The sequence below is a fragment of the Halichoerus grypus genome, chromosome 13 (assembly GCF_964656455.1).
Source record: "Halichoerus grypus chromosome 13, mHalGry1.hap1.1, whole genome shotgun sequence".
NCBI classification, from domain to species: domain Eukaryota; kingdom Metazoa; phylum Chordata; class Mammalia; order Carnivora; family Phocidae; genus Halichoerus; species Halichoerus grypus.
In genome coordinates, this window is record NC_135724.1 from 55,093,300 (window position 1) to 55,116,743 (window position 23,444).

Below are 23,444 nucleotides of genomic sequence, written 5' to 3' on the forward strand. Positions count from 1 at the left end.
TACACTGATCTCTCCATTCCTCTCCTGCCCACAACCTCTCCCCAGTCCTCCCCAGAGATTCCCCTGCAGTTCCCTCTCCACAAGAGAAGCTATCACCCTCCGGCCCAAAGCTTCAAATTCTCTTTATTAACTAGAAGACAAAATCCAACCAGCTTCGCACAGCAAATAAGGAGCTCCTCCAATGGCCCACACCAACTTTCAGCCTCATCAACTGCTTTCTCTGGTCATTTATTCAACAAACACTTAGGGAGGACCTACTATGTGCCAGGCCCTGTGGACACAATAGTAGACATGAGGCCTCACTCACAAGCTTTAAATCTAGTGGATAAGGGGGCTCCTGGGTGGCTCAGTCAGTTAAGCAACCAACTCTTGATTTCTGCTCAGGTCATGATCTCAGGGCTGTGAGATCAAGCCCTGCATGGGGCTCTTCACTGAGCATAGAGCCTGCTTGGGATTCTCTCTCTCCCTCCTCCTCTGCCCCTCTTCTCCACTCACACACTTGTGCACATGTGTGGGCACTATCTCCCTAAAAAAAAAAAAAAAATCCAGTAGGTAAGAATCAGATATTCAAAAATATACTTATAAACTATACTAAGTGCTTTCATAGAGTATAGGGTCTTAGGGGCATAGAACAGACAGCTCAGCCTAGTCTGGGAGATCAGGGAAAGCTTTCCTGAGGTGAAAATGTGAGGCTCTGCACGCATTAGCAACATGTGCATACTATACCTAGGCAAAAGAGAGACCTGGAGAGAAAGAGGAGGGACACTGTGGCAGGAAGCACAGCAGGTACAGGGATCCTGTGACAGAACCTGAAATAAGGGCGGCTGTGAGGGCATGAGGGATGGGCAGACACACGGCTGGAGAGGAGGCTGAGGATGCAAGGAAGGGCCGGATTCTCCAGGTTTAAGTTCTACTAAATCCTTAGTAAGACTTGCCCATATCCTACAGGCAATGGAAAGCATTTGAAAAGTTTTAAGCAAAGCAAAGGACCGGGCTTGTGTTTTAAAAAGAACAGTGTGGCTGCAATGTGAAGACTGGAGTAGGTCATCTCAAGAACAAGTCTGGGAGATGAACTGGGACATGCAGACGGGGGTGACAGCTTGGATTCAAGTGGATTTTCCCTGTGCTTCACAACTTTGGGCTTTATGTTGAAATGCAATGGAGGAAGGTCAGCACTAGGGTTGGGGAGAGGAACAAGGATTCACAGTAAAGGAAAGATGAAAAGAGTAGACAGACTAGAGAAATACTCCAGAATCAAAACCAACAGCCCCTGATAACAGACTGCCCTTGAAAAGTCGAAAAAAGAAGGTGTTGAGGTGGCCATCCAGGTCTCAGCATGGGCATCTGATGGACAGGCCTATCACCAAACTGGGGAGCGTGTTCCTCTCTCCAAGGCTGTTGAGCATGGGCTCTGCTAAGAAAGGAATGACTTTAAATCAAATATAAGATCTCTTTTATCCCAAAATAATGGACCCATTCAGCAAGTTTTCCGAAAGTTTGTATCTTTTTATAACCCAAATGCTTTTTATATCTGTTCAACTTACAAAAGACCAGACCCATGCCACTATCATTTTCCCCTGCTCCTCATTTTCATCACAACAGTCACAAAATGTTGGCAACAATCTTTCATTTTCACTTAGAGTGCTTTTCCAAAAACTTATTTTCTACACATAGCTACCCACCAAAGAGGCTTTTCAGGAAAGACTTGTGACAAACACACTGTGCTGCTTCCAGTTACAGCAGAGAAGAAAACCAAATGAGTTTTTAAAGGTTTAGGGGCCCCTGGCTGGCTCAGTTGGTGGAGCATGTGACTCTTGATCTCTCGAGGTGGTGAGCTCAAGTGGGTGTAGAGACTACTAAAAATAAGTAAGTAAATAAATAAACTTTAAAGGTTTAAACTTTGAAAAAAAAAAAAAGGTTTAAACTTTGTATTGGTCTATTATTCCTTAAGTAGGATAAAAACACTTTTAAAAAAATGCTTCACCTATTTATCTAGAGTAAATAATTTTTTACTGTCCTTAAGAAATCTCCTAAGCAAAATATGAGAACTGATACCAAAAAGAACCTGAAAACGAATACATAAATTCCCTATTTAAGCTGTTCAAGAAAAACACCATCTGTTGAGTATCTCCCAAGGGCCAAACACGTAATAAATACTTTCTCATTCAATCCTGGCAGTATTATAGGCTAAGAGAGATTACCTATTACTCTCATTTCACAAGCAAGAAAATTGGGGCTTAGAGAAGTGAAACAGTTGTTGGAAGTCACACAGCTAGTTAAAGTGGCAAAACCGAAATTCAAACGAGGTCTCTTTGATTCTAAGCACACACTCTTTATTTCCTTTTATATATCAAAAGAGAAACTAAAAGCTTGGACTTCTAAAAGATAACATTTACCCTGGGCTCAGACACCCAGGGCCGGGCCATTTATCTGTGCCCACCCACTGGCATGCTCTGGCCTGAATTCTAGTGAAGTTTGTGTGTATTACACTATAACATCTTCAGTGTGAATTAGATGCTGTCTTAAAGGAAAGCTTTTTTTTTTAATGTAGGGTTCAATTATACATATGGAAATCAGTAGAAAAAATAAGATTCTAGTCATGAACATTCCAAGGGAATTTCTAAGGGCTTCATCTGCTCTATGAAGTGAGCTACTGTACAAATGTAGCTTTGCACTTGAACACTGAAACTAACAACATCAGCAAAGATGCAAGAACGCACCAGCAATCCCTATCTCCTTCTGGCTGCGGAGGGAAATCCATGCGCATTCTGTGGAAGGCCCAGTGTCACATCCACATTGCTCCCAGGCACTGAGACTCAAAACACAACTGTCACACTTGACTCTCTCCTGTGCTTCGTAACTTTGGGAATTGTGTCCAAATGCAGTAGAGGAGGGTCAACATCAGGGCTGGGAGAAGAATGAGGATGCACAGCTAAATGCAGATCTGCAGCGTCCAGTAAGATCAGAAAGTACCACGCACGCAGAAACGCGGAACCCTCCAGATGACTGTTAACAACTGGATTACCCGGATGCACAGGAGCTGCAAGCATTACCCACTCACATATGGTGTTCCCCTGGAAGGGAAAGGCCCCCAGCCAGCCAGCCGGGAGACATAAGCAGAATCCCCACACTCAAAATTCCTCACCGCCCTGTCTGTTGGCTTTTTCACCACTTCAGATACGCCTCATTTTCTCCTGATCTCCTCTTCAAGAATGGTACCATGTTGTTCTTCTCATCCTCCTGGCCTTCTCCTTCCCCTTCTCTTTCCTTCCTGTCTGTCCCTCCCTTCCCCTGTTCTAAAGCCACATGTGACAGAACAGGGAGGCATCCACATGGGAGGATGGTAGGGGTGAGGGGCTGTAAGAAAAAATTTCCACATGTGGGGGCGTCCAGCACAGAGTCTGACAACCTGGCCAGGTGAGGGGGTGTCACCACGGAGAGATGCAATGGCACGGAGCAGGGAGTGGAGTAATTCTAAACAAGGTGTTGAGGGTATCTATTTGGGAAGGTGGCCCAGAGCGTAGAGTCAGAGCCCAAATCGGACAAGGAGGGCGCCCCCTGGATGGACAGCCTGGTGCGGAACATCAAAGCCCAGTTAGGGGGAGGATGGTGTCCTGCAGAGAGGGCCTGAGCAAAGGAGCTTGAGGACGGCATCTAAGGGGGGGCAGCCGGGGAGTGCAGCAAGGTGGTCATACATGCCAGGGAGGGGGCTTTGGCAACAATGGTTGATTTAGCAAATGGCAAATATACTAAAGATAATGGGAGGATAAATGGAAGATATAGCAAATAAGCAAATCTACTAAAGATAATGGGAGCTACATTTCTCACTGTCAAAAGCTGAAATTCAAATCTATGAAGGGGAAAACTAGAATGAATCCTGAGGGATCAGACTGGAAATGGAGAGATCACTGTGAATTCATAGATTTCAGGATACAGAGACTGATATAAATAAAAATACATGCTGACATGAAGCACGTGTGTGTGTATAGTGTGTATAAATCCATATGTATGTAGATGTGTGTGTATAAACATACAAAGAGATATTCCTTAGCTCTGTTCACTGAGAAGGCCTGGGAGCAATGACAACCTAATAGCAATGAACACACTTAACCCCAACCATGAAAAAGAACCAGAGCTCTCTGGAGATATTACTGATTCAAGGCAGGGAAAGTACAAGATGAGCCTAAAACATCTTGGATTATAAAATATGGAAGTGCTCAAAGAATAATACAGACCTATCAAAAAGACACGAACACCAACTTGAAAGGGCTCCTACTGGCCAAACATTGGTCAGTTTGGCACCAAAATACTGACAAAAATTGATTACAATCCAATGAATAAAAAAATAAGGAACCATAAGTCCATATTGAAATAAATTAATTAGAAGGAAAGAAGGAAGGAGAGAGAAAGAGAGAGAGAGGAAGAAAGAAAGGAAGGAAGGAAGGAAGGAAGAAAAAGAAAGAAAGAAAAAGAAAGAAAGAAAGAAATAGAAAGAAAGAAAAGAAAAACAAAGAAAGAAAATAAGTAAGTAAGGTGAAAAATAGGATATTTAGAGCTTCAAATTTCTTCCCTATAATAATGGAGGTTCCTCAAAAAAATTAAAAATAGAGCTACCCTATGACCCAGCAATTGCACTACTGGGTATTTACCCCAAAGACACAGATGTAGTGAAAAGAAGGGCCATATGCACCCCAATGTTCATAGCAGCAATGCCCGCAATAGCCAAACTGTGGAAAGAGCCCAAATGCCCTTCAACAGATGAATGGATAAAGAAGATGTGGTCCATATATACAATGGACTATTACTCAGCCATCAGAAAGGATGAATACCCAACTTTTACATCAACATGGATGGGACTGGAGGGATTATGCTAAGTGAAATAAGTCAAGCAGAGAAAGTCAATTATCATATGGTTTCACTTATTTGTGGAACATAAGGAATAGCATGGAGGACATTAGGAGAAGGAAGGGAAAAATGAAGGGGGGGAGATCGGAGGGGGAGATGAACCATGAGAGACTATGAACTCCGAAAAACAAACTGAGGGTTTTAGAGGGGAGGGGGGTGGAAGGATGGGTTAGTCCGGTGATGGGTATTAAGGAGGGCACATACTGCATGGAGCACTGGGTGTTATACGAAAACAATGAATCGTGGAACACTACATCAAAAACTAGTGATGTATTGTATGGTGACTAACATAACATAATAAAATTAAAAAAATAAATTAAAAAAAAAAACTAATTCCAAAGGAGAAACTGTAGCTTTACAGTGGAGAAACCTGGCAGACACCAGCTTAATCAAGGGATCAAAGTAAGTTATCATCAGAAATGGGACAAATCGTAATTGTGTGCCATCTGATAGGAGGCCAAGAAGGAAAAAAAGCATCACTTCTGTGATATTCCTCCAAAGATGTACAACTTGGGTCTCATCATGAGGAAATATCAGGCAAACCCCAAAGGAGGAACATTTACAAAATAACTGGCCTGTGAGTTTCAAGAGCGTCAAGGTCAAGTCCAGGGAAAGCTGCGGAGCTGGTCCAGATGGAGGAGCCTAGAAAGGCAGATAACTAAATGCAAGCCATGTTCTGAACTGGATCCCTTCCCACAAAGGGCATTGTCAGGATAACGGGAAACCTGAGGGGGGTCTGTGGCTTGCATGGCAGTAAGGTATCGACTTTAAATTCCTGCTGTGAATGGCCGTACTATAGCTGAGGAGGACAGCACCTTGTTTGTAGGACATACATACTCAAGCATTTGGGGGTGATAAGGTATCAGGCTGGCAATGAACTCTGTAATTCAGAAAAAAAAAAAAATGTCTCTGAGCTGTACTTGGAACTTTTCCCTAAGTTTGAAATACTTCCAAATTGTTAAGAAATGTATTTAAAGAAAGAAGAATGCTTCACTCTACGGTGCTAAGAGAGCACAGGGAGATGAAGCAGTCATTAAACACAGGCATGTCAGCAAATAAGCCCACAGTCCAAATTAAATATTTCACAGGAAACAGTTTAGATTCAAACGAATATTGAAATGCCCCCAAAGAAGCAGCTTTAATCTCAGTAGCAAAAGACAATTATGCTGAACAAAAATCAAATATGCTTTAAAACAGCAAAACACATTAGTGGGAAGAATCCTTTGGTTAAACAAAAGTCTCTGGTTTTAGGAACAGAACGAGGAAGACCCTCGGGAGGAGACGATGGGGTGTTTTGCTCGGGCAGGAGATGGTAGCTGGCTGCGGCCAGGCCCTCCTTAGAGCTATGAGGCCTGCAGAGCTTGAAAGCTTCCCAGATACCTCCACTGGAACTAAGTGGCTGTGACATTTTCTTTTGCTAAATCAATCTAAAAGTCAGGGCACTCGGTCCCCTTTCCAGAGTCCAACACTTATTATCCACCAGGGACCTCTAATAACAGAAGTAGTAGAGGTTCCTCTGCAGGACAGCTTGAGAACATAAATAATCTGGAGGCTTTCTCAGGAAGTTCTTTAATGAGGTAAAAATTTTAATATGGTGTCTGCTTTCATATAGTAAAGAATTCAACATGGCCCATAAAAACTGTCTTTATGAAAGAGGTTTTATGAATACAGGCCCTTCCGCTATTTTTGTGCTTTATACAGTTTTATTAATTGATATCATCTACTGACTGACTCCCGGAAGAAAATAAACATGCTCCTTTCCTTTGTGAGAGTGTACATTCACACTACCACTAATTCACCCAGAAGTGACAGACTACTAGATGGGAGGTTTGGCAACTTGATTATCTAAGGTCAAAGATTAGCTCACTTACAAGCCACTCTCAAGAGCAAATAAATTATTTGAAAATATATACTAAAAACTATTTTTTACAGAGTAGTATTTTGTGTGTGTGTGTGTGTGTATAGAAAACATCTTCCGTTTTTGTTTTACTTTTGATAAAGTGCATTTGAATGCATTTTATTAAAGTTTCTCCCAAGAAAAGTACATTAGTTACAAAAAGTCCCCTGCTTACCGTCCAGTGACAGTTTCATGGCTCAATGAAAATGTAATTTCTTAGGTTCAAAGTTGCCAAATACCTAAACATTTAGCTTTCCATTTAATGACAGTAAATGCCATTTATAAAAATAAAAATGGACTAAATTAAAATTGATTTGGTCTTCCCTTTTCTGATGTTGCTGTCCATTCTTAGGTAAGTAACTACCTTGGTGAGAATGAACAGACCTCTCACAAAGTTTTAAAAATGTGGGTATTATTTCCACTTTGTAAGGAAGTATTTCTGTCATTTCACCCAGAAAGTAAACTAGTTACTCTAACAAAAGACTCCAGGGATAATGCTCAAAGGACCATCTTTGAATCTTTCAGAATCACTTCATGGACCATATCCCTCAGCACCAAAACTACTCCCTGAAAGTAAGTTAAGCACTTTTGGAAGCTGTGCTAATTCTTCTTCAGGCCATTGAGCTAATTAATCCTTCAGAGCTCTAGTAAGTTATTACTTCAGTATACTCAATGATAAATCCTACTGGCCGGATTGGACCTGATTACATGCCTTTTTAAAAGATACCCAACTTAAGTGGGAGACATAGCAGATTATATAACTTAATTTTTAAAAGCCAAGTGCCCTAGGGTATGCTAAGAGAAAACAGAAGAGGGAGAAAAATACAAAATAAGCAAAGTAGAGAAGATAATGAGGTTTTGAAGGAGCCAGCTCCTTGGATAAGGCCAGAAGAAGAAGCCTCCAGGCAGAAGACACCGTTCTTCAGACAGCAAGGTCTAGAATGCATGTAATTTTTTTTAAAGATTTTACTTATTTGTCAGAGAGAGAGAGAGAGAGAGCACAAGCAGAGGGAGCAACAGGCAGAGGAAGAAGCAGGCTCCCCACTGAGAGGAGCTGGATTCAGGACCCTGAGATCATGACCTGAGCCGAAGGCAGACACTTAACCGACTGAGCCACCCAGGTGCCCCCAGACTCCATGTTCTGTTGAACTGAAGCAAAACGGGGGGAGGCAGGGTTCAATGGCAGGTGCTGGTCAAGTGCCAGATACTCAGAGGCCTCTAATGATAATCTAGAGAAAAAGCATTAATAGAAAAGTTGGTGGAACTTGAATAAAGTACACAGTTTATTGATAGTGATGTATCAATGTTAATCTCTTAGTTTAGACAAATGTCCTACAGTTATATATGATAAGGATGTTAGCAGAAACTCGGTGAAGGGCATACAGGACTACTTGTACTATGTAACTTTTCTCAAATCTAAAATTATTCCAAAACGAAAAGTTTACTTACAAAAAAAGGAAGAAGTCCAAAAACAGGCATTCCAACAACATCCTCCACTCCACAAGCTGAAGCTTTTAATGTTCAGAAGTTTCCAAATTTATTTTTCAATATTTACCTGACTGTACCATGATTACCTACTAATTGCAAAAACAACAACAACAACAACAAAAAACCTTGGAAATTATAGAAAGCGTTCTTTTATTTCACAACTTAGAGATAATAATTGTTAACATCTTTCTTTCTATGCTATAGATATATGATTTTTTTCAACCATCACTGAGATTACTGTCCTGAGCTTTTTCCCTCTTAATATGTTATCAAAAGCTTTCCCTCTCACGTAATTTAATTTTTTTCAAAAGCACCTAAGTGACCACACAACTGTCTATACACAGTTGTGCCATAATGTTTTACCTATTCCAAATTCACTGGACATTTACATTACTTACTTCCAACTTTTCTCCATTTATAATTGGCACCACAATGAATATCATATGCATACATTCAATGCAGATGGCTTATTTCATTGGGAGAAATTCCAAAAAGTGGAGCTGCTGAGTTGAAGGACATGTTTATTTAACAATAAATGCCATCAATATGTTCCCCAAAACAATGGAACAACTTGCACTCCCAAGAGCAGCTCCCCCAGCCCACCAGCAAGTGGTATCAGCATGTTTTTAATTGTTGTTAATTATGAGGGTAAAAAATGTTCATCATTACATTTAAATGTGTATTTCTTTGCTTTCTAGTAAGACATTTCTGTTTTAGCTACTTTTATTCTGTCTTCCATGAATTGCCTGTTCATGTCTTTTGTCTGTTTCTGCACTGAGATCTTAGTGTATCTCATTTCTTCTAAATCCATTGTGTGTATGGACCTTCTGTCAGTAGTTGTGGTAAATATTTGCTGGTTTATTTCCATTTTAATTTTTATTATGATGTTCTTTGATGTACAAAGTTTAATTTGGATGTGTATATATCTCATTTTCCTTTATAATTTCTTCTATTCTTTTTATGTTTATAAAGACCTCACTGCCCCAACACTCAACCAAACAAGTATTAGCATTAGTTAAAAAGAACACTTAAAATTTAGAAGGGGAAAAGCCCGATCACTCATCAATCTGAAGAAATTAGCTCTTTTTATCTCGGAGACTTCAAATGTAGAGGTCTGGGATTACGGAGTGATTGACAATACTAATTGGATACCTTCAGTCATAAATAATTATTAACAAATAATACTTACTAAAACAAACCTTTTCTTAGGGGTATCCAAGACAATTGTTAAAATTTTTGAATCACCAGGAATACTAGAGCTCAGAGAGTTTCCAAAAGAACCAAACAAAGTTAATCTCAGGGCATGACTATGTCAGGAAAATTCTAGTTCAGCCAGTTCCCATGGACAAAAAGGGCGATATTACACAGCATTAGCACCTTAATTATTAGCAGTTCTTTCCCATCACATTTCTAAGCAAGATTCATTTTCTCTACTTTTGTCTTAATAGCTACAAAGAAGGAAGAACATTAAATAACATGTAAAGCAGAAAGGACATAAGCTTTAGAATTACTAGATGTGGGTTCAAATCCTGGATCCACCATTCACTAGTTGTTTACCCTAAAGAACTCAAAGGGCCTCTCAAATCTTCATCATCTATAACACGGGAGTCAGTGTTAGTGGCACAGATTGTGCTCCTAATAAATTATTTTGTAATGATTTCCAAAGAAATGCCTTCCTTGTTGTAAAATCAGGACTAAGAATTAAGTGTTCATTTTTCAATACAATCTTTCTGGTCACATATAAATATGTATGTATACATTTTTTTTGCTTTTCTTTTGTTATTATTTTTAAGACATAGGTAAGTGACTAAATCTTTTTTTTTGTTTTGCAAGAAGCCTAGAGAAAAAAAATTAAACAATTTTCAGAAATTATAGGAAGAAAATCCCCACTGTACTATTACAACAATAGGCAACTAAGGGAACGGTTTCCTTCATCCCACTAAAAGCAGTACCTCAAAAGCCCCTCAAATAATTCAATTTCCATTTCCACTAGCAGTTTGTTGCATCTATATGCACAAACTAAATCCCATCCTTCTTCTAACCATGGAGCTATGTTCAATAGTTGAGGCAAACAGCAACAACCTCAGATTTGAGAATAAACCACAGGTGAAACTTTTGAGAATGGACCACTGACCATAAAAACTAGTCTGACAATGGAAGAACAACAGCAAAAAGTCACTTTCTATTAAAACTGAAAAACTATTTACAATAAACATATATTTGGCTATAATGGAACTATTAAATACTAAATTACTAAAAAATCTTAGTTTTGAGGACTGAACATTCTTAAATTGTTGGCCTACCTGCATCTTCTTTTCCTAGAATAAATGTTGCAACAACCATGGAATAAAAGAACCTAAAACAATTTGCATTAGTGTGAAAATATAGCTGCAAAGGAGAACAACAACATAATAAATCACAACTTCTCTCTTACAAGAAAAAAATAATGTTTAAAAAAACCCCACTGTTAGGGCCAGGTACAGTCCAAATTTATTTCTAGAATTCCAGTGTTGCATAACTAAAGTGTATTTCAATGGAGCTGAACATCAAGTTACATAATTACCAAATTACTGCATTCTATTTTGCTTTTTCAGCAAAGAACATGATGGGACTGGCTGACAGCAAGAGAAGAAAAGAATTTAAAGCAGCATATTTTGCTTATAGCAGAAAACAACTTTTATTTTAAAAGCATTTAGATGGAAGATCACAAATTTTCAATATTTTGTCCCAAAACTAAGCAATATAAAATGGTCTTTAAAAACCTCAAATTTTGCTTATCGTTTTTTTTCAAGGTATTTTTAGTTGTTTCCATTGTTTATTAAAAAAAACTTATTCAACAAATATTTAAGATACTTTTAAAATATCATTAGAAAAGATTTATCAAATGTATATGCTTCCTTCCCTTGGAGAGTAGCATAAATGTTGGGACATTCAACTACATTTTACAGAAAATTTAATAACAGTTGTCTACTTGTGTAGCAATAATCATAAAATAATGGAATAGATATTCCAGGAAAATATCATCTGCATTTGTTGATTTAAGTTTAAAACATCAGAAGGGTGCCTGAGTGGCTCAGTCAGTTAAGCATTCAACTCTTGATTTTGGCTCAGGTCATGATCTCACGGTTGTGAGATCAAGCCCTGTGTTAGGCTCCGTGCTGGGCATGGAGCCTGCTTAAGATTCTCTCTCTCCCTCTCCCTCTGCCAGTTCCCCCACTTGTGCTCTCTTAATAAATAAATAAATAAATAAATAAATAAATAAATAAATAAATAAATAAAAAATTTAAAACATCAGCGAATTAGCTCAATATTAAAAAGTTCTTATCTAAAACTTATTGGTGTATTAATAACCAGAATGAGGGATATTCATTTTAGAGCAAATGTACAATCTCCTCTAAAACATGACTTCAATGGAAGAGCACAAATGCAATAAACTACTCTGAGAAGAGCTCAAGCAAAGAATTATAATAAACTAAGTAGCATCTCTTATTGTCTTGTTCTCAGGGAAGGTTTACAAATCAGAAGTTGTTTTACTTAAAACATTTTAAAAGGCAAATAAATGAGGTCAGAGCTTCAGAATTTTTCTTGATGTACCTATTCGGAAATCCTAGATGACTGATAAAGTCCACAGAAGAGAATCTAACACAATGTCAATAAATGATACTATGATTATAGACTTAAATTAATAAACCTAAAACGACTAAAGCTATCTGATAAAAACTTCATTTAAAAGTTATTCATTGTGTACTAAAACTGTAAAAGATGGTGATGATTACCGTGACTCAACGGGGTTGCACCATCCCTGGGCTTCTTTTCTTCCTCAGCTTGCTCCTAGAACACAGAAAACATGGCTTAGACCATATTTCTGGATAACACACCGGAAACAAACTTTTCTGTGTGCAGGAAGCCAAGCCATGAAAAACACTGGAAAGACAGGGACAATACATCAGCTGCCAGTGCCCTCGGATGGGTGTGCAAACTCCAGGGGGCATGCAATGATCATTTGGACGTGGGAGGAATCCTTTATTACTGTCTTAAATTCTTTGTTGGCTAAAATAGGAGAGAGACTAAGGTTCAATAACAGTTACTACCGAAGTTGATAAGGGCACCCCTCTGCTGCCTGGGGTGGCAGTCATGCCAGAGGCAGGCTGATGGAAGAGGCAAGTCCACACCAGAGCCAAGCTCTCCAACGTCCTTCAGCCTACTGGCATCTAGGACAGTTTATTAAGGTCAGTCAATATTACACTATCTAATCTTAGCCAAACTGACCTGCAGAGAAGGGACAACGGACTTCAAAGATTCCTCTGAAAAAAAACACAGACTGAATATGACAAACAGCACAAGCGCCCAACAAGAACATGGCAGAGCTTCTCTCTAAGGAGCAAGCAATTCATCAGACACACTCTTGTAGCAACTCTGGAAGGAAGGCTGACCACCTAACAAAGACTAAGGGGATAACTTCTTTTTGAAAGATACTCACAGTAGCAAAGAGCATTTGTTAATGGGTATCCAGAAATGGGTTTCATTTAAATAATTTTGTGGCCATAAACAATGTATGCCCCCTACACAAACTCTCGCAATTATACATTTAAAACATTCGGGAACAGTTTCCCAATTTCAAAATCCTCCAAATGAAGGATTTCAGAGGGCTTTGAACTCACTTTTTGAAATATAAATATGCAATATTTTTGATTGGTTCCCAAGAAAAACTGATTGTCATCAGAGAAGATGAAAATTCAGCAGATGAAATACACAAAAACCTTCACATAATTGATGGGAGATGCTGAGAAATGAGTGTCATGACTTAGTAGGTTTGGCGAACGATCATTTCTTCAAGTTAGTCCTATATATCTTGAGGATAGATCTTAAGCTATGACAAGTGTGCCTGACTGCCCCAGTTTTCCCCAGACTGACCTAGTCAGTCATAGCACTAAGGTCCCATGTGTGGGGAACCCCTAAGTTCTAGACAAACAGGATACTCAGTCATCCTGGCTATGACAACCATTACCACTGAACCTAAAAAACAGACTTCAGATAACAGCAACATAAAGCTCTGAATCAAGCTTTCAAAAAAGGATGATGTATATTAACATTTTAATGAGAGCAAACTTGTTTGTAACTGTTAAAATAAATACTGTTAATTTCATTTTTATATTATACAGTCTTAGTTTCTTTTTGGTCTGTGGCTTTGAGGTACAAAATACAATTTGTGTAATAGTAAATCATACAATTTTCAAATAAACAAGTAATCCACATATATTAAGATATGTGATTAATGTTTCTTTATTGATGGGTAAGCAAACCAGGCAACCACCGATACAGCCATATACAATTGATTGTGATAGATTCCTTGAGATGCCTTAGCTTGGTGTCTTTCTATACATATCATTTGTTTTTTGAATTTGGATGGTTCAAGGTAAAAATATACATAGAAAGAAGTGGTACAGTGAAAACTTCGCCACCCATCCTCCTCCAACTGACCAACTCAGTACCTCCACCCAGTAATCACTGTCATTAGACTCTAGTATGTCCTTGCAAGGTTTACTTTATAAAAATACAAAGGAACATGAATATATAATCTTATTTTCTTGCTCTGATGCACAAAGGTAGCACATAATACTGTTTTCTACCTCTCTTCTCATTTTTACAAAATACCTCAGAGATCTTTATCAGGTTATGAAGAGCATTCTCGTTCTTTCTTCACAACTGCACAATATTACACTGAATGGATATTTCATGATTTACTTAACTGGTTCCATATGTATGGATGTTTCGGTTGTTTCTAATCTTTTCTTCCAGTCATATAATGCTACAGTGAAAAACTAGCATGTATGCCATTTTGCATATGTGCAAGGCTATCTATGGAATGACTTCTCAGAAGTCAAACTGCCAGGGGGTGCCTGGGTGGCTTAGTCAGTTCGGTGTCTGACCCTTAGTTTCGGCTCAGGCTGTGATCTCAGGCTCATGAGATGGAGCCCCGCACTGAGTTTTGCACCCAGCATGGAGTCTGCTTGAGATTCTCTCTCTGCCCCTCCCCCTGCTCATGCTTGCTCACTGCCTCTCAAATAAATAAATAAATCTTAAAAAAAAAAAAAAAAAAAGAAGAGAAACTGCTGGTCAACAGAGACTCATATTTTTCTGCTGCTAATCCCCACATGAGCTGCCCCACTCAATAATCCCACAAGCCTTGGATCAGAGCCTGTGTTCCTATAGCCGGTCAACAGGGTGTGTTATCAAATTTTTGGATTTTTGCCAAGATGGTGAGTGAAAAATCTTACTATAGTTTTAATTTCATTTGTTTCATTAGGACAAAACTGAAGATTACTTTGTGTATTTAAAAGCCACTTGTATTTCCTTTTCTCTGAAACATGTTTTTTTTTAATGGTTGATATTTTATTTATTTATTTTAATTATTATGTTATGTTAATCACCATACATTACATCATTAGGTTTGATGTAGTGTTCCACGATTCATCGTTTGTGTATAACACCCAGGATTCCATGCAGAACGTGCCCTCTTTAATACCCATCACCAGGCTAACCCATCCCCCCAGCCCCCTACCCGGTAGAACCCTCAGTTTGTTTTTCAGAGTCCATCATCTCTCATGGTTCATCTCCGCCTCCGATTCCCCCCCTTCATTCTTCCCCTCCTACTATCTTCTTCTTTTTTTTTACACATATATTATTTGTTTCAGAGGTACAGATCAGTGATTCAACAGTCTTACACAATTCACAGCGTTCACCATAGCACATACCCTCCCCAATGTCTATCACCCAGCCACCCCATCCCTCCCATCCCCCACCACTCCAGCAACCCTCAGTTTGTTTCCTGAGATTAAGAATTCCTCATATCAGTGAGGTCATATGATACATGTCTTTCTCTGATTGACTTATTTCGCTCAGCATAACACTCTCCAGTTCCATCTACATCGTTGCAAATGGCAAGATCTCATTCCTTTTGATGGCTGCATACTATTCCATTGTATATATATACCAATTCTACTTTATCCATTCATCTGTCTAGGCACATCTTAGCTCTTTCCACAGTTTGGCTATTGTGGACATTGCTGCTATAAACATCGGGGTGCACGTACCCCTCCGGATCCCTACATTTGTATCTTTGGGGTAAATACCCACTAGTGCAATTGCTGGATCATATGGTAGCTCTATTTTCAACTTTTGAGGAAACTCCATACTGTTTTCCAAAGTGGTTGCACCAGCTTGCATTCCCACCAACAGTGTAGGAGGGTTCCCCTTTCTCCACATCCAGCCAACATCTGTCGGTTCCTGACTTATTAATTTTAGCCATTCTGACTGGTGTGAGGTCATATCTCAGAGGTTTTGATTTGGATTTCCCTGATGCCGAACGATGTTGAGCACTTTTTCATGCGTCTGTTGGCCATTTGGATGTCTTCTTTGGAAAAATGTCTGTTCATGTCTTCTGCCCATTACTTGATTGGATCATTTGTTCTTTGGGTGTTGAGTTTAAGAAGTTCTTACAGATTTTGGATACTAGCCCTTTATCTGATATGTCATTTGCAAATATCTTCTCCCATTCTGTCGGTTGTCTTTTGGTTTTGTTGACTGTTTCTTTTGCTGTGCAAAAGCTATTTATCTTGATGAGATCCCAATAGTTCATTTTTGCCCTTGCTTCCCTTGCCTTTGGCGATGTTTCTAGGAAGAAGTTGCTGCGGCTAAGGTCGAAGAGGTTGCTGCCTGTGTTCTCCTCTAGGATTTTGATGGACTCCTGTCTCACATTGAGGTCTTTCAACCATTTGGAGTCTATTTTTGTGTGTGGTGTAAGGAAATAGTCCAGTTTCATTCTTCTTCATGGGGCTGTCCAATTTTCCCAACACCATTTGTTGAAGAGACTGTCTTTTTTCCATTGGACATTCTTTCCTGCTTTGTCAAAGATTAGTTGACCATAGAGTTGAGGGTCCATTTCTGGGCTCTCTATTCTGTTCCATTGATCTATATGTCTGTTTTTGTGCCAGTACCATACTGTCTTGATGATGACAGCGTTGTAATAGAGCTGTAAGTCCGGAATTGTGATGCCACCAGCTTTGCTTTTCTTTTTCAACATTCCTTTGGCTATTCGGGGATTTTTCTGGTTCCATACAAATTTTAGAATTATTTGTTCCATTTCTTTGAAAAAAGTGGATGGTATTTTGATGGGGATTGCATTGAATGTGTAGATTGCTCTAGGTAGCATTGACATCTTCACAATATTTGCTCTTCCAATCCATGAGCATGGAACGTTTTTCCATTTCTTCGTGTCTTCCTCCATTTCTTTCATGAGTATTTTATAGTTTTCTGAGTACAGATTCTTTGCCTCTTGGGTTAGATTTATTCCTAGGTATCTTCTGGTTTTGGGTGCAATTGTAAATGGGATCGACTCCTTAATTTCTCTTTCTTCTGTCTTGTTGTTGGTGTATAGGAATGCCACTGATTTCTGTGCATTGATGTTATATCCTGCCACTTGACTGAATTCCTCTATGAGTTCTAGCAGTTTTGGGGTGGAGTCTTTTGGGTTTTCCATATAAAGTATCATATCATCTGCAGAGAGTGAGAGTTTGACTGCTTCTTTGCTGATTTGGATGCCTTTTATTTCTTTTTGTTGTCTGATTGCTGTGCCTAGGACTTCTAATACTATGTTGAATAACAGTGGTGATAGTGGACATCCCTGCCATGTTCCTGACCTTAGGGGGAAAGCTCTCAGTTTTTCCCCATTGAGAATGATATTTGCTGTGTGTTTTTCATAGATGGCTTTTATGATATTGAGGTATGTACCCCCTATCCCTATACTCTGAAGAGTTTTGATCAAGAAAGGATGCTTTACTTTGTTAAATGCTTTTTCTGCATCTATTGAGAGGATCATATGGTTCTTGTTCTTTCTTTTATTAATATATTGTATCACATTGATTGATTTGCGGATGTTGAACCAACCTTGCAGCCCAGGGATAAATCCCACTTGGTCGTGGTGAGTAATCTTTTTAATGTATTGTTGGATCCTATTGGCTAGTATTTTGGTGAGAAGTTTTGCATCCATGTTCATCAAGGATATTGGTCTGTAATTCTCCTTTTTGATGGGGTCTTTGTCTGGTTTGGGGATCAAGGTAATGGTGGCCTCATAAAACGAGTTTGGAAGTTTTCCTTCCATTTCTATTTTTTGGAACAGTTTCAGAAGAATAGGTATTAATTCTTCTTTCAGTGTTTGGCAGAATTCCCCTGGGAAGCCATCTGGCCCTGGGCCCTTGTTTGTTGGGAGATTTTTGATGACTGCTTCAATTTCCTTAGTGGTTATGGGTCTGTTCAGGTTTTCTATTTCTTCCTGGTTCAGTTTTGGTAGTTGATACATCTCTAGGAATGCATCCATTTCTTCCAGATTATCTAATTTGCTGGCATAGAGTTGCTCATAATATGTTCTTATAATTGTTTGTATTTCTTTGGTGTTGGTTGTGATCTCTCCTCCTTCATTCATAATTTTATTTATTTGGGTCATTTCTCTTTTCTTTTTGGTAAGTCTGGCCAGGGGTTTATCAATCTTGTTAATTCTTTCAAAAAACCAGCTCCTAGTTTCGTTGATCTGTTCTACTGTTCTTTTGGTTTCTATTTCATTGATTTCTGCTCTGATCTTTATTATTTCTCTTCTCCTGCTGGGTTTAGCGTTTATTTGCTGTTCTTTCTCCAGCTCCTTTAGGTGTAGGTTTAGGTTGTGTACTTGAGACCTTTCTTGTTTCTTGAGAAAGGCTTGTATTGCTATATACCTTCCTCTTGGGACTGCCTCTGCTGTATCCCAAAGATTTTGAACAGTTGTGTTTTCATTTTCATTTGTTTCCATGAATTTTTTTAATTCTTCTTTAATTTCCGGGTTGACCTATTCATTCTTTAGTAGGATGCTCTTGAGCCTCCATGTATTTGAGTTCTTTCCAACTTTCCTCTTGTGATTGAGTTCTAGCTTCAAAGCATTGTGGTCTGAAAATAGGCAGGGAATGATCCCAATCTTTTGGTACCGGTTGAGACCTGATTTGTGACCTAGGATGTGATCTATTCTGGAGAATGTTCCATGGGCACTAGAGAAGAATGTGTATTCTGTTGCTTTGGGATGGAACGTTCTGAATATATCTGTCAAGTCCATTTGGTCCAGTGTGTCATTTAAAGTCTTTATTTCCTTGTTGATCTTTTGCTTAGATGATCTGTCCATTTCAGTGAGGGGGGTGTTAAAGTCCCCCAGTATTATTTTATTGTTGTCGATGTGTTTCTTTGCTTTCGTTATTAACTGCCTTATATAATTGGCTGTTCCCATGTTAGGGGCATAGATATTTACAATTGTTAGATCTTCTTGTTGGATAGACCCTTTAAGTAGGATATAGTGTCCTTCCTCATCTCTTATTACAGTCTTTGGTTTAAAATCTAATTTGTCTGATGTAAGGATTGCCAGCCCAGCTTTCTCTTGGTGTCCATTAGCATGGTAAATGGTTTTCCACCCCTTCACTTTCAATCTGGGGGTGTCTTTGGGTCTAAAATGAGTCTCTTGCAGACAGCATATCGATGGGTCTTGTTTTTTTATCCAATCTGATAGCCTGTGTCTTTTGTTTGGGGCATTTAGCCCATTTACATTCAGGGTGACTATTGAAAGATATGAATTTAGTGCCATTGTATTGCCTGTAAGGTGACTGTTACTGTATATTGTCTGTGTTCCTTTCTGATCTATGTTGCTTTTAGGCTCTCTCTTTGCTTAGAGGACCCCTTTCAAGATTTCTTGTAGGGCTGGTTTCGTGTTTGCAAATTCCTTTAGTTTTGTTTGTCCTGGAAGCTTTTTATCTCTCCTTCTATTTTCAATGACAGCCTAGCTGGATATAGTATTCTTGGCTGCATATTTTTCTCATTTAGTGCTCTGAATATATCATGCCAGTCCTTTCTGGCCTGCCAGGTCTCTGTGGATAGGTCTGTTGCCAGTCTAATGTTTCTACCATTGTAGGTTACATACCTCTTCTCCCGAGCTGCTTTCAGGATTTTCTCTTTGTCTCTGAGACTCATAAGTTTTACTATTAGATGTCGGGGTATTGACCTATCTTTATTGATTTTGAGAGGAGTTTTCTGTGCCTCCTGGATTTTGATGCCTGTTTCCTTCCCCAAATTAGGGAAGTTCTCTGCTATAATTTGCTCCAATATACCTTCTGCCCCTCTCTCTCTTTCTTCTTCTTCTGGGATCCCAATTATTCTAATATTGTTTCGTTTTATGGTATCGCTTATCTCTCGAATTCTGCCCTCATGATCCAGTTGTTCTTTATCTTTTTCTCAGCTTCTTTATTTTCCATCATTTGGTCTTCTATATCACTAATTCTCTCTTCTGCCTCATTTATCCTAGCAATTGGAGCCTCCATTTTTTATCGCACCTCATTAATAGCCTTTTTGATTTCAACTTGGTTAGATTTTAGTTCATTTCTCCAGAAAGGGTTTCTCTAATAACTTCCATGCTTTTTTCAAGCCCAGCTAGTATCTTTAAAATCATGATTCTGAACTCTAGTTCCGACATCGTACTAATGTCTGTAATGATTAGGTCCCTGACAGTTGGTACTGCCTCTTGTTCTTTTTGTTGAGGTGATTTTTTCTGTCCTGTCATTTTGTCCAGAGGAGAATAGATGAATGAGAGAACAAAATGCTAACAGGGTAACAACGTCCCCAGAAAATATACACTAAACAAGTAAGAAAAGACCTGAAACTGAGGGAAAAGAAAAAAAAGAAAGAAAAAGAAAAAGATAAAAACAAACAAAAACAAAACAAAAAAAAACAGAATATGATCAAATATGATCAGGCTTGTGCATAGATCAGTGCCACACACTAGATTTTGGGCGTACTTTGGTCTGTTAGAAGAAAGTGCCTCCCAAAATTTTGAAGAAAGAAAAACTTATGTATGTACAAAAATAAGGGTTAAGACGATAAGGGATGGAATATGACTGTAAAGATGAAAATTATAAAAGATTTTATAAAAGGAATTGATAAGAAGTTGGTTGAAAAAAGAAAGAAGAGAATTTAAAAAAGAAAAAGGGAAAGAATGTGATCAGGCAGGAGACTAGAACAAAGCTATCCACTAGAGATTTAGGGTATATTTTGATCTGTTAGAAGAAACTGTATCTCAAAATTTTAAAGAGAGAACAACTTATATATATATATACCAAAAATAAGGGTAACTACTATGAAGGGATAGAATATGACTCTAAAATGAAAAATAAAAAATATTTTTTAAAAAAGGGATTGATAAGATGTTGGTTGAAAAAGGAAAAAAGAAAAATTCAAAAAAAGAAAAAAAAGACACTAAAAAAAAAAATTAACTTTGAAAGACCAAAGAATCATGGTATAAAAGCCATGAATTCTATGTGCTGTATTCCCCTAGCACTGGAGTTCTGCTATTCTCGTTGATTGGTAAACTTGGTCTTGGCTGGCTGTTCTTGCTGATCTTCTGGGGGAGGGGCCTGTTGCCGTGGTTCCCAAACATCTTTGCCAAAGGTGGAATTGCCCTGCCCTTGCCAGGTCCTGGCTAAGTAATCTGCTCGGGTTTGCTCTCGAGAGCTTTTGTTCCCTGAAAGCTTTCCATACAGCTTTGGAGGACGAGAGTGAAAATGGCAGCCTCCCAATCTCTGCCCCAGAGGAGCAGAGAACTTGGGGCTCCCTCCTCAGTGAGCCCCCAGAGAAAAGCAGTCAATTACTTCCGTCTCCCCGGTCTCCGGCCGCAATCCGTGCTCACCCGGCCTGTGACCGGCCTGTGACTGAGCGTTTCTATCTCTAGCACCCAACCCCATGTGAAGTCTCCAATCCCAGCAGATCCCTGCGGTGCGCTCCCGTGCCACTCCTCCCGGGGGAGGAAGGGGAGTCTCCCCGGATCTGCCATTTGTTGGGTCACTGCTGGAAGAGCAGTGGCCCGACTGTGCCGCAGATCACAGTTTATGGCAACCCTGAGCTAAGAGCCCGCGCCTTGGCTCCGTCTCTGCAGCCGGCTTCCCTGCTCCGATACCTGGGAGCTCTGCCACACTCAGGCACCCCTGGTCTTTCTGTGACCCCGACGGTCCTGAGACCACACTGTCCCACGAAGGTTCCACCCCCAGCTTAGCCACTGGAGCGATGTCCCTCAGTGGAGCAAATTTCTAAAAGTTCCGATTTTGTGCTCTGCGGCTCTATCACTTGCCAGTAGAGGCCAACGGGGGCCCCCTCCCCCGCCTTCTATCTTCCCGAATATCACCTCAGATTCACTTCTCCGCACATCCTACCTTCCAGAAAGTGGTCACTTTTCTGTTCAGAGAGTTGCTGCTATTCTTTTCTTCGATCTCCTGTTGAGTTTGTAGGTGTTCAGAATGGTTTGATCCCTATCCAGCTAAATTCCTGGGACCAGACGAAATCCAGGTCTCCTACTCCTTCGCCATCTTGCTCTGCCCCCCCTCTGTGAAATATCTTTTTACATCCTTGGTCCATTTTCTGTTGGAATGATTACTCATCTTTGGGTCTTGATAAATTAGGAAGATTAGTCCTTTGTCTACATTATGAGATGCATTATTCTTTTTTTCCCAGTTTGTCATTTGTCCTTTTTACTTTTTTATGGTATTTTTTTAATATGCAGAGATTTTTGTTGTTTAAGAAAGGAAATTACCAAACTTTTCTTTCAGGTCTTCTAGATTTGAATATAGTTAGAAAATCCTTTTCTACTACCAAATTATAAAAACCTTGTACTTTGTTTATGTCTGTTACATTTATGGTTTATTTCTTACATTTGACTCTTTGATAAATCTGAATTTGAGCCATGATATAGTGTGAAGTAAATATCCAATATTTTCGCCAGGTGGCTATTCACCTGTCCCAACATGTGTGTACTATATACTAAACTCCCATGTGCATTTGCTCCTTCTTCTGGTGTTTCTCTTCTGTTTCTTTAGCTTATCTTTTCAGTTAACACTGACACAGTGTTTTAATTATGACAACCTTGTATTTTAATATGATTCCTTAGGCTATTTAGTGTTTTACACACAATAAGCGAGTTCTTGTCTGTTCAAGTTTTAGAGTCAGGCATCTGAGGATCCAATCCCCAATCCACCTTACTAGTGGTGTGATGCTGAGCAAGTGATTTCATTTCTGTGAGCCTCAGTTTTCTAATCTGTGATTTGGAGATAATCGTAACTTCCTTACTGAATTTAGATCCATGGGTAAAGCCTTATTGCAGCATGTGACACGTGGCTCCCCATGGTAGCTGTCAGGTGTTCTGCCAGATTTCAAACCACCAAGAATATATCCAGACTTCATAAAAATTAAGTTAGCCTACCTATTTGTGTTTACTGACTGAAGAAACATATCTCAAATGAATGGAATCTCTGATGAAAGAAGAATTCTGAGAGGAGAGTAGAGAAGAATCTTAAAACCCTAACCAAATTAATTACCTATTTAAAAAACATTTATTGAGGGTGCCTGGGTGGCTCAGTTGATTAAGCGGCTGCCTTTGGCTCAGGTCATGATCTTGGGGTCCTGGGATCAAGTCCCACATCAGGCTCCCGGCTCTCCCTCTGCTCCTCCCCTCTGCTTATGCTCTCTCCCTCTCAAATAAATAAATAAAATCTTTAAAAATAATAAATAAATAAATAAATAAATAAATAAATAAATAAATAACGTTTATTGAGCAATTATTATATAACAGGAACTGTGGTGGGTTTTAGACACAAATGAAACACAACGTCCAGTGTTTATGCACTGACTACCCATCATCTGATAGGGGTGTACTACTGAATGGCTGATTAAGGAAAGAATAAAGACTTAAATGTACTCTGCTGTCCCCCACTCCTTATCACATTCTCACCTCTACTGTGACAACCCTGCACTCGCGTGTTCTCCCTGCACCACTCTGGCCTAGCCTCTGCCTCCCTGCCTTCCTGCCTCTTGTGTGCAACCATCCCTGCTGCTCTCCAGAGCTTCCCTCCTACCCACCCCTGTCCTGTTCACTCTGACACCTACCAGACCAGACCACTCTCAGTCTCACAGACAAGATGACCAACGGATCCACATCTCCCTCCACCAGGTTGCAAAGTGCAGATCCTAAGTCCTTTGATGGCATTACAATATATGACTCCACCTTAGCTGACTACAGCCAAAGGATCTCCTGCTGGCCTTGAAA

The 23,444-nt window shown here is 39.4% G+C and overlaps 1 protein-coding gene across 2 annotated transcripts in view; it reads right to left on the reverse strand.

Moving 5' to 3' along the window:
- L3MBTL4 (L3MBTL histone methyl-lysine binding protein 4) overlaps positions 1 to 23,444 on the reverse strand; it is a 485,331-nt gene that overhangs the window by 353,729 nt on the left and 108,158 nt on the right. For both annotated transcript variants that reach the window (XM_078060581.1, XM_078060580.1), the window contains exon 4: positions 12,067 to 12,121. In XM_078060581.1, coding sequence (XP_077916707.1) covers positions 12,067 to 12,121 — 55 coding nt within the window. The remainder of the gene's footprint in view (positions 1 to 12,066; positions 12,122 to 23,444) is intronic.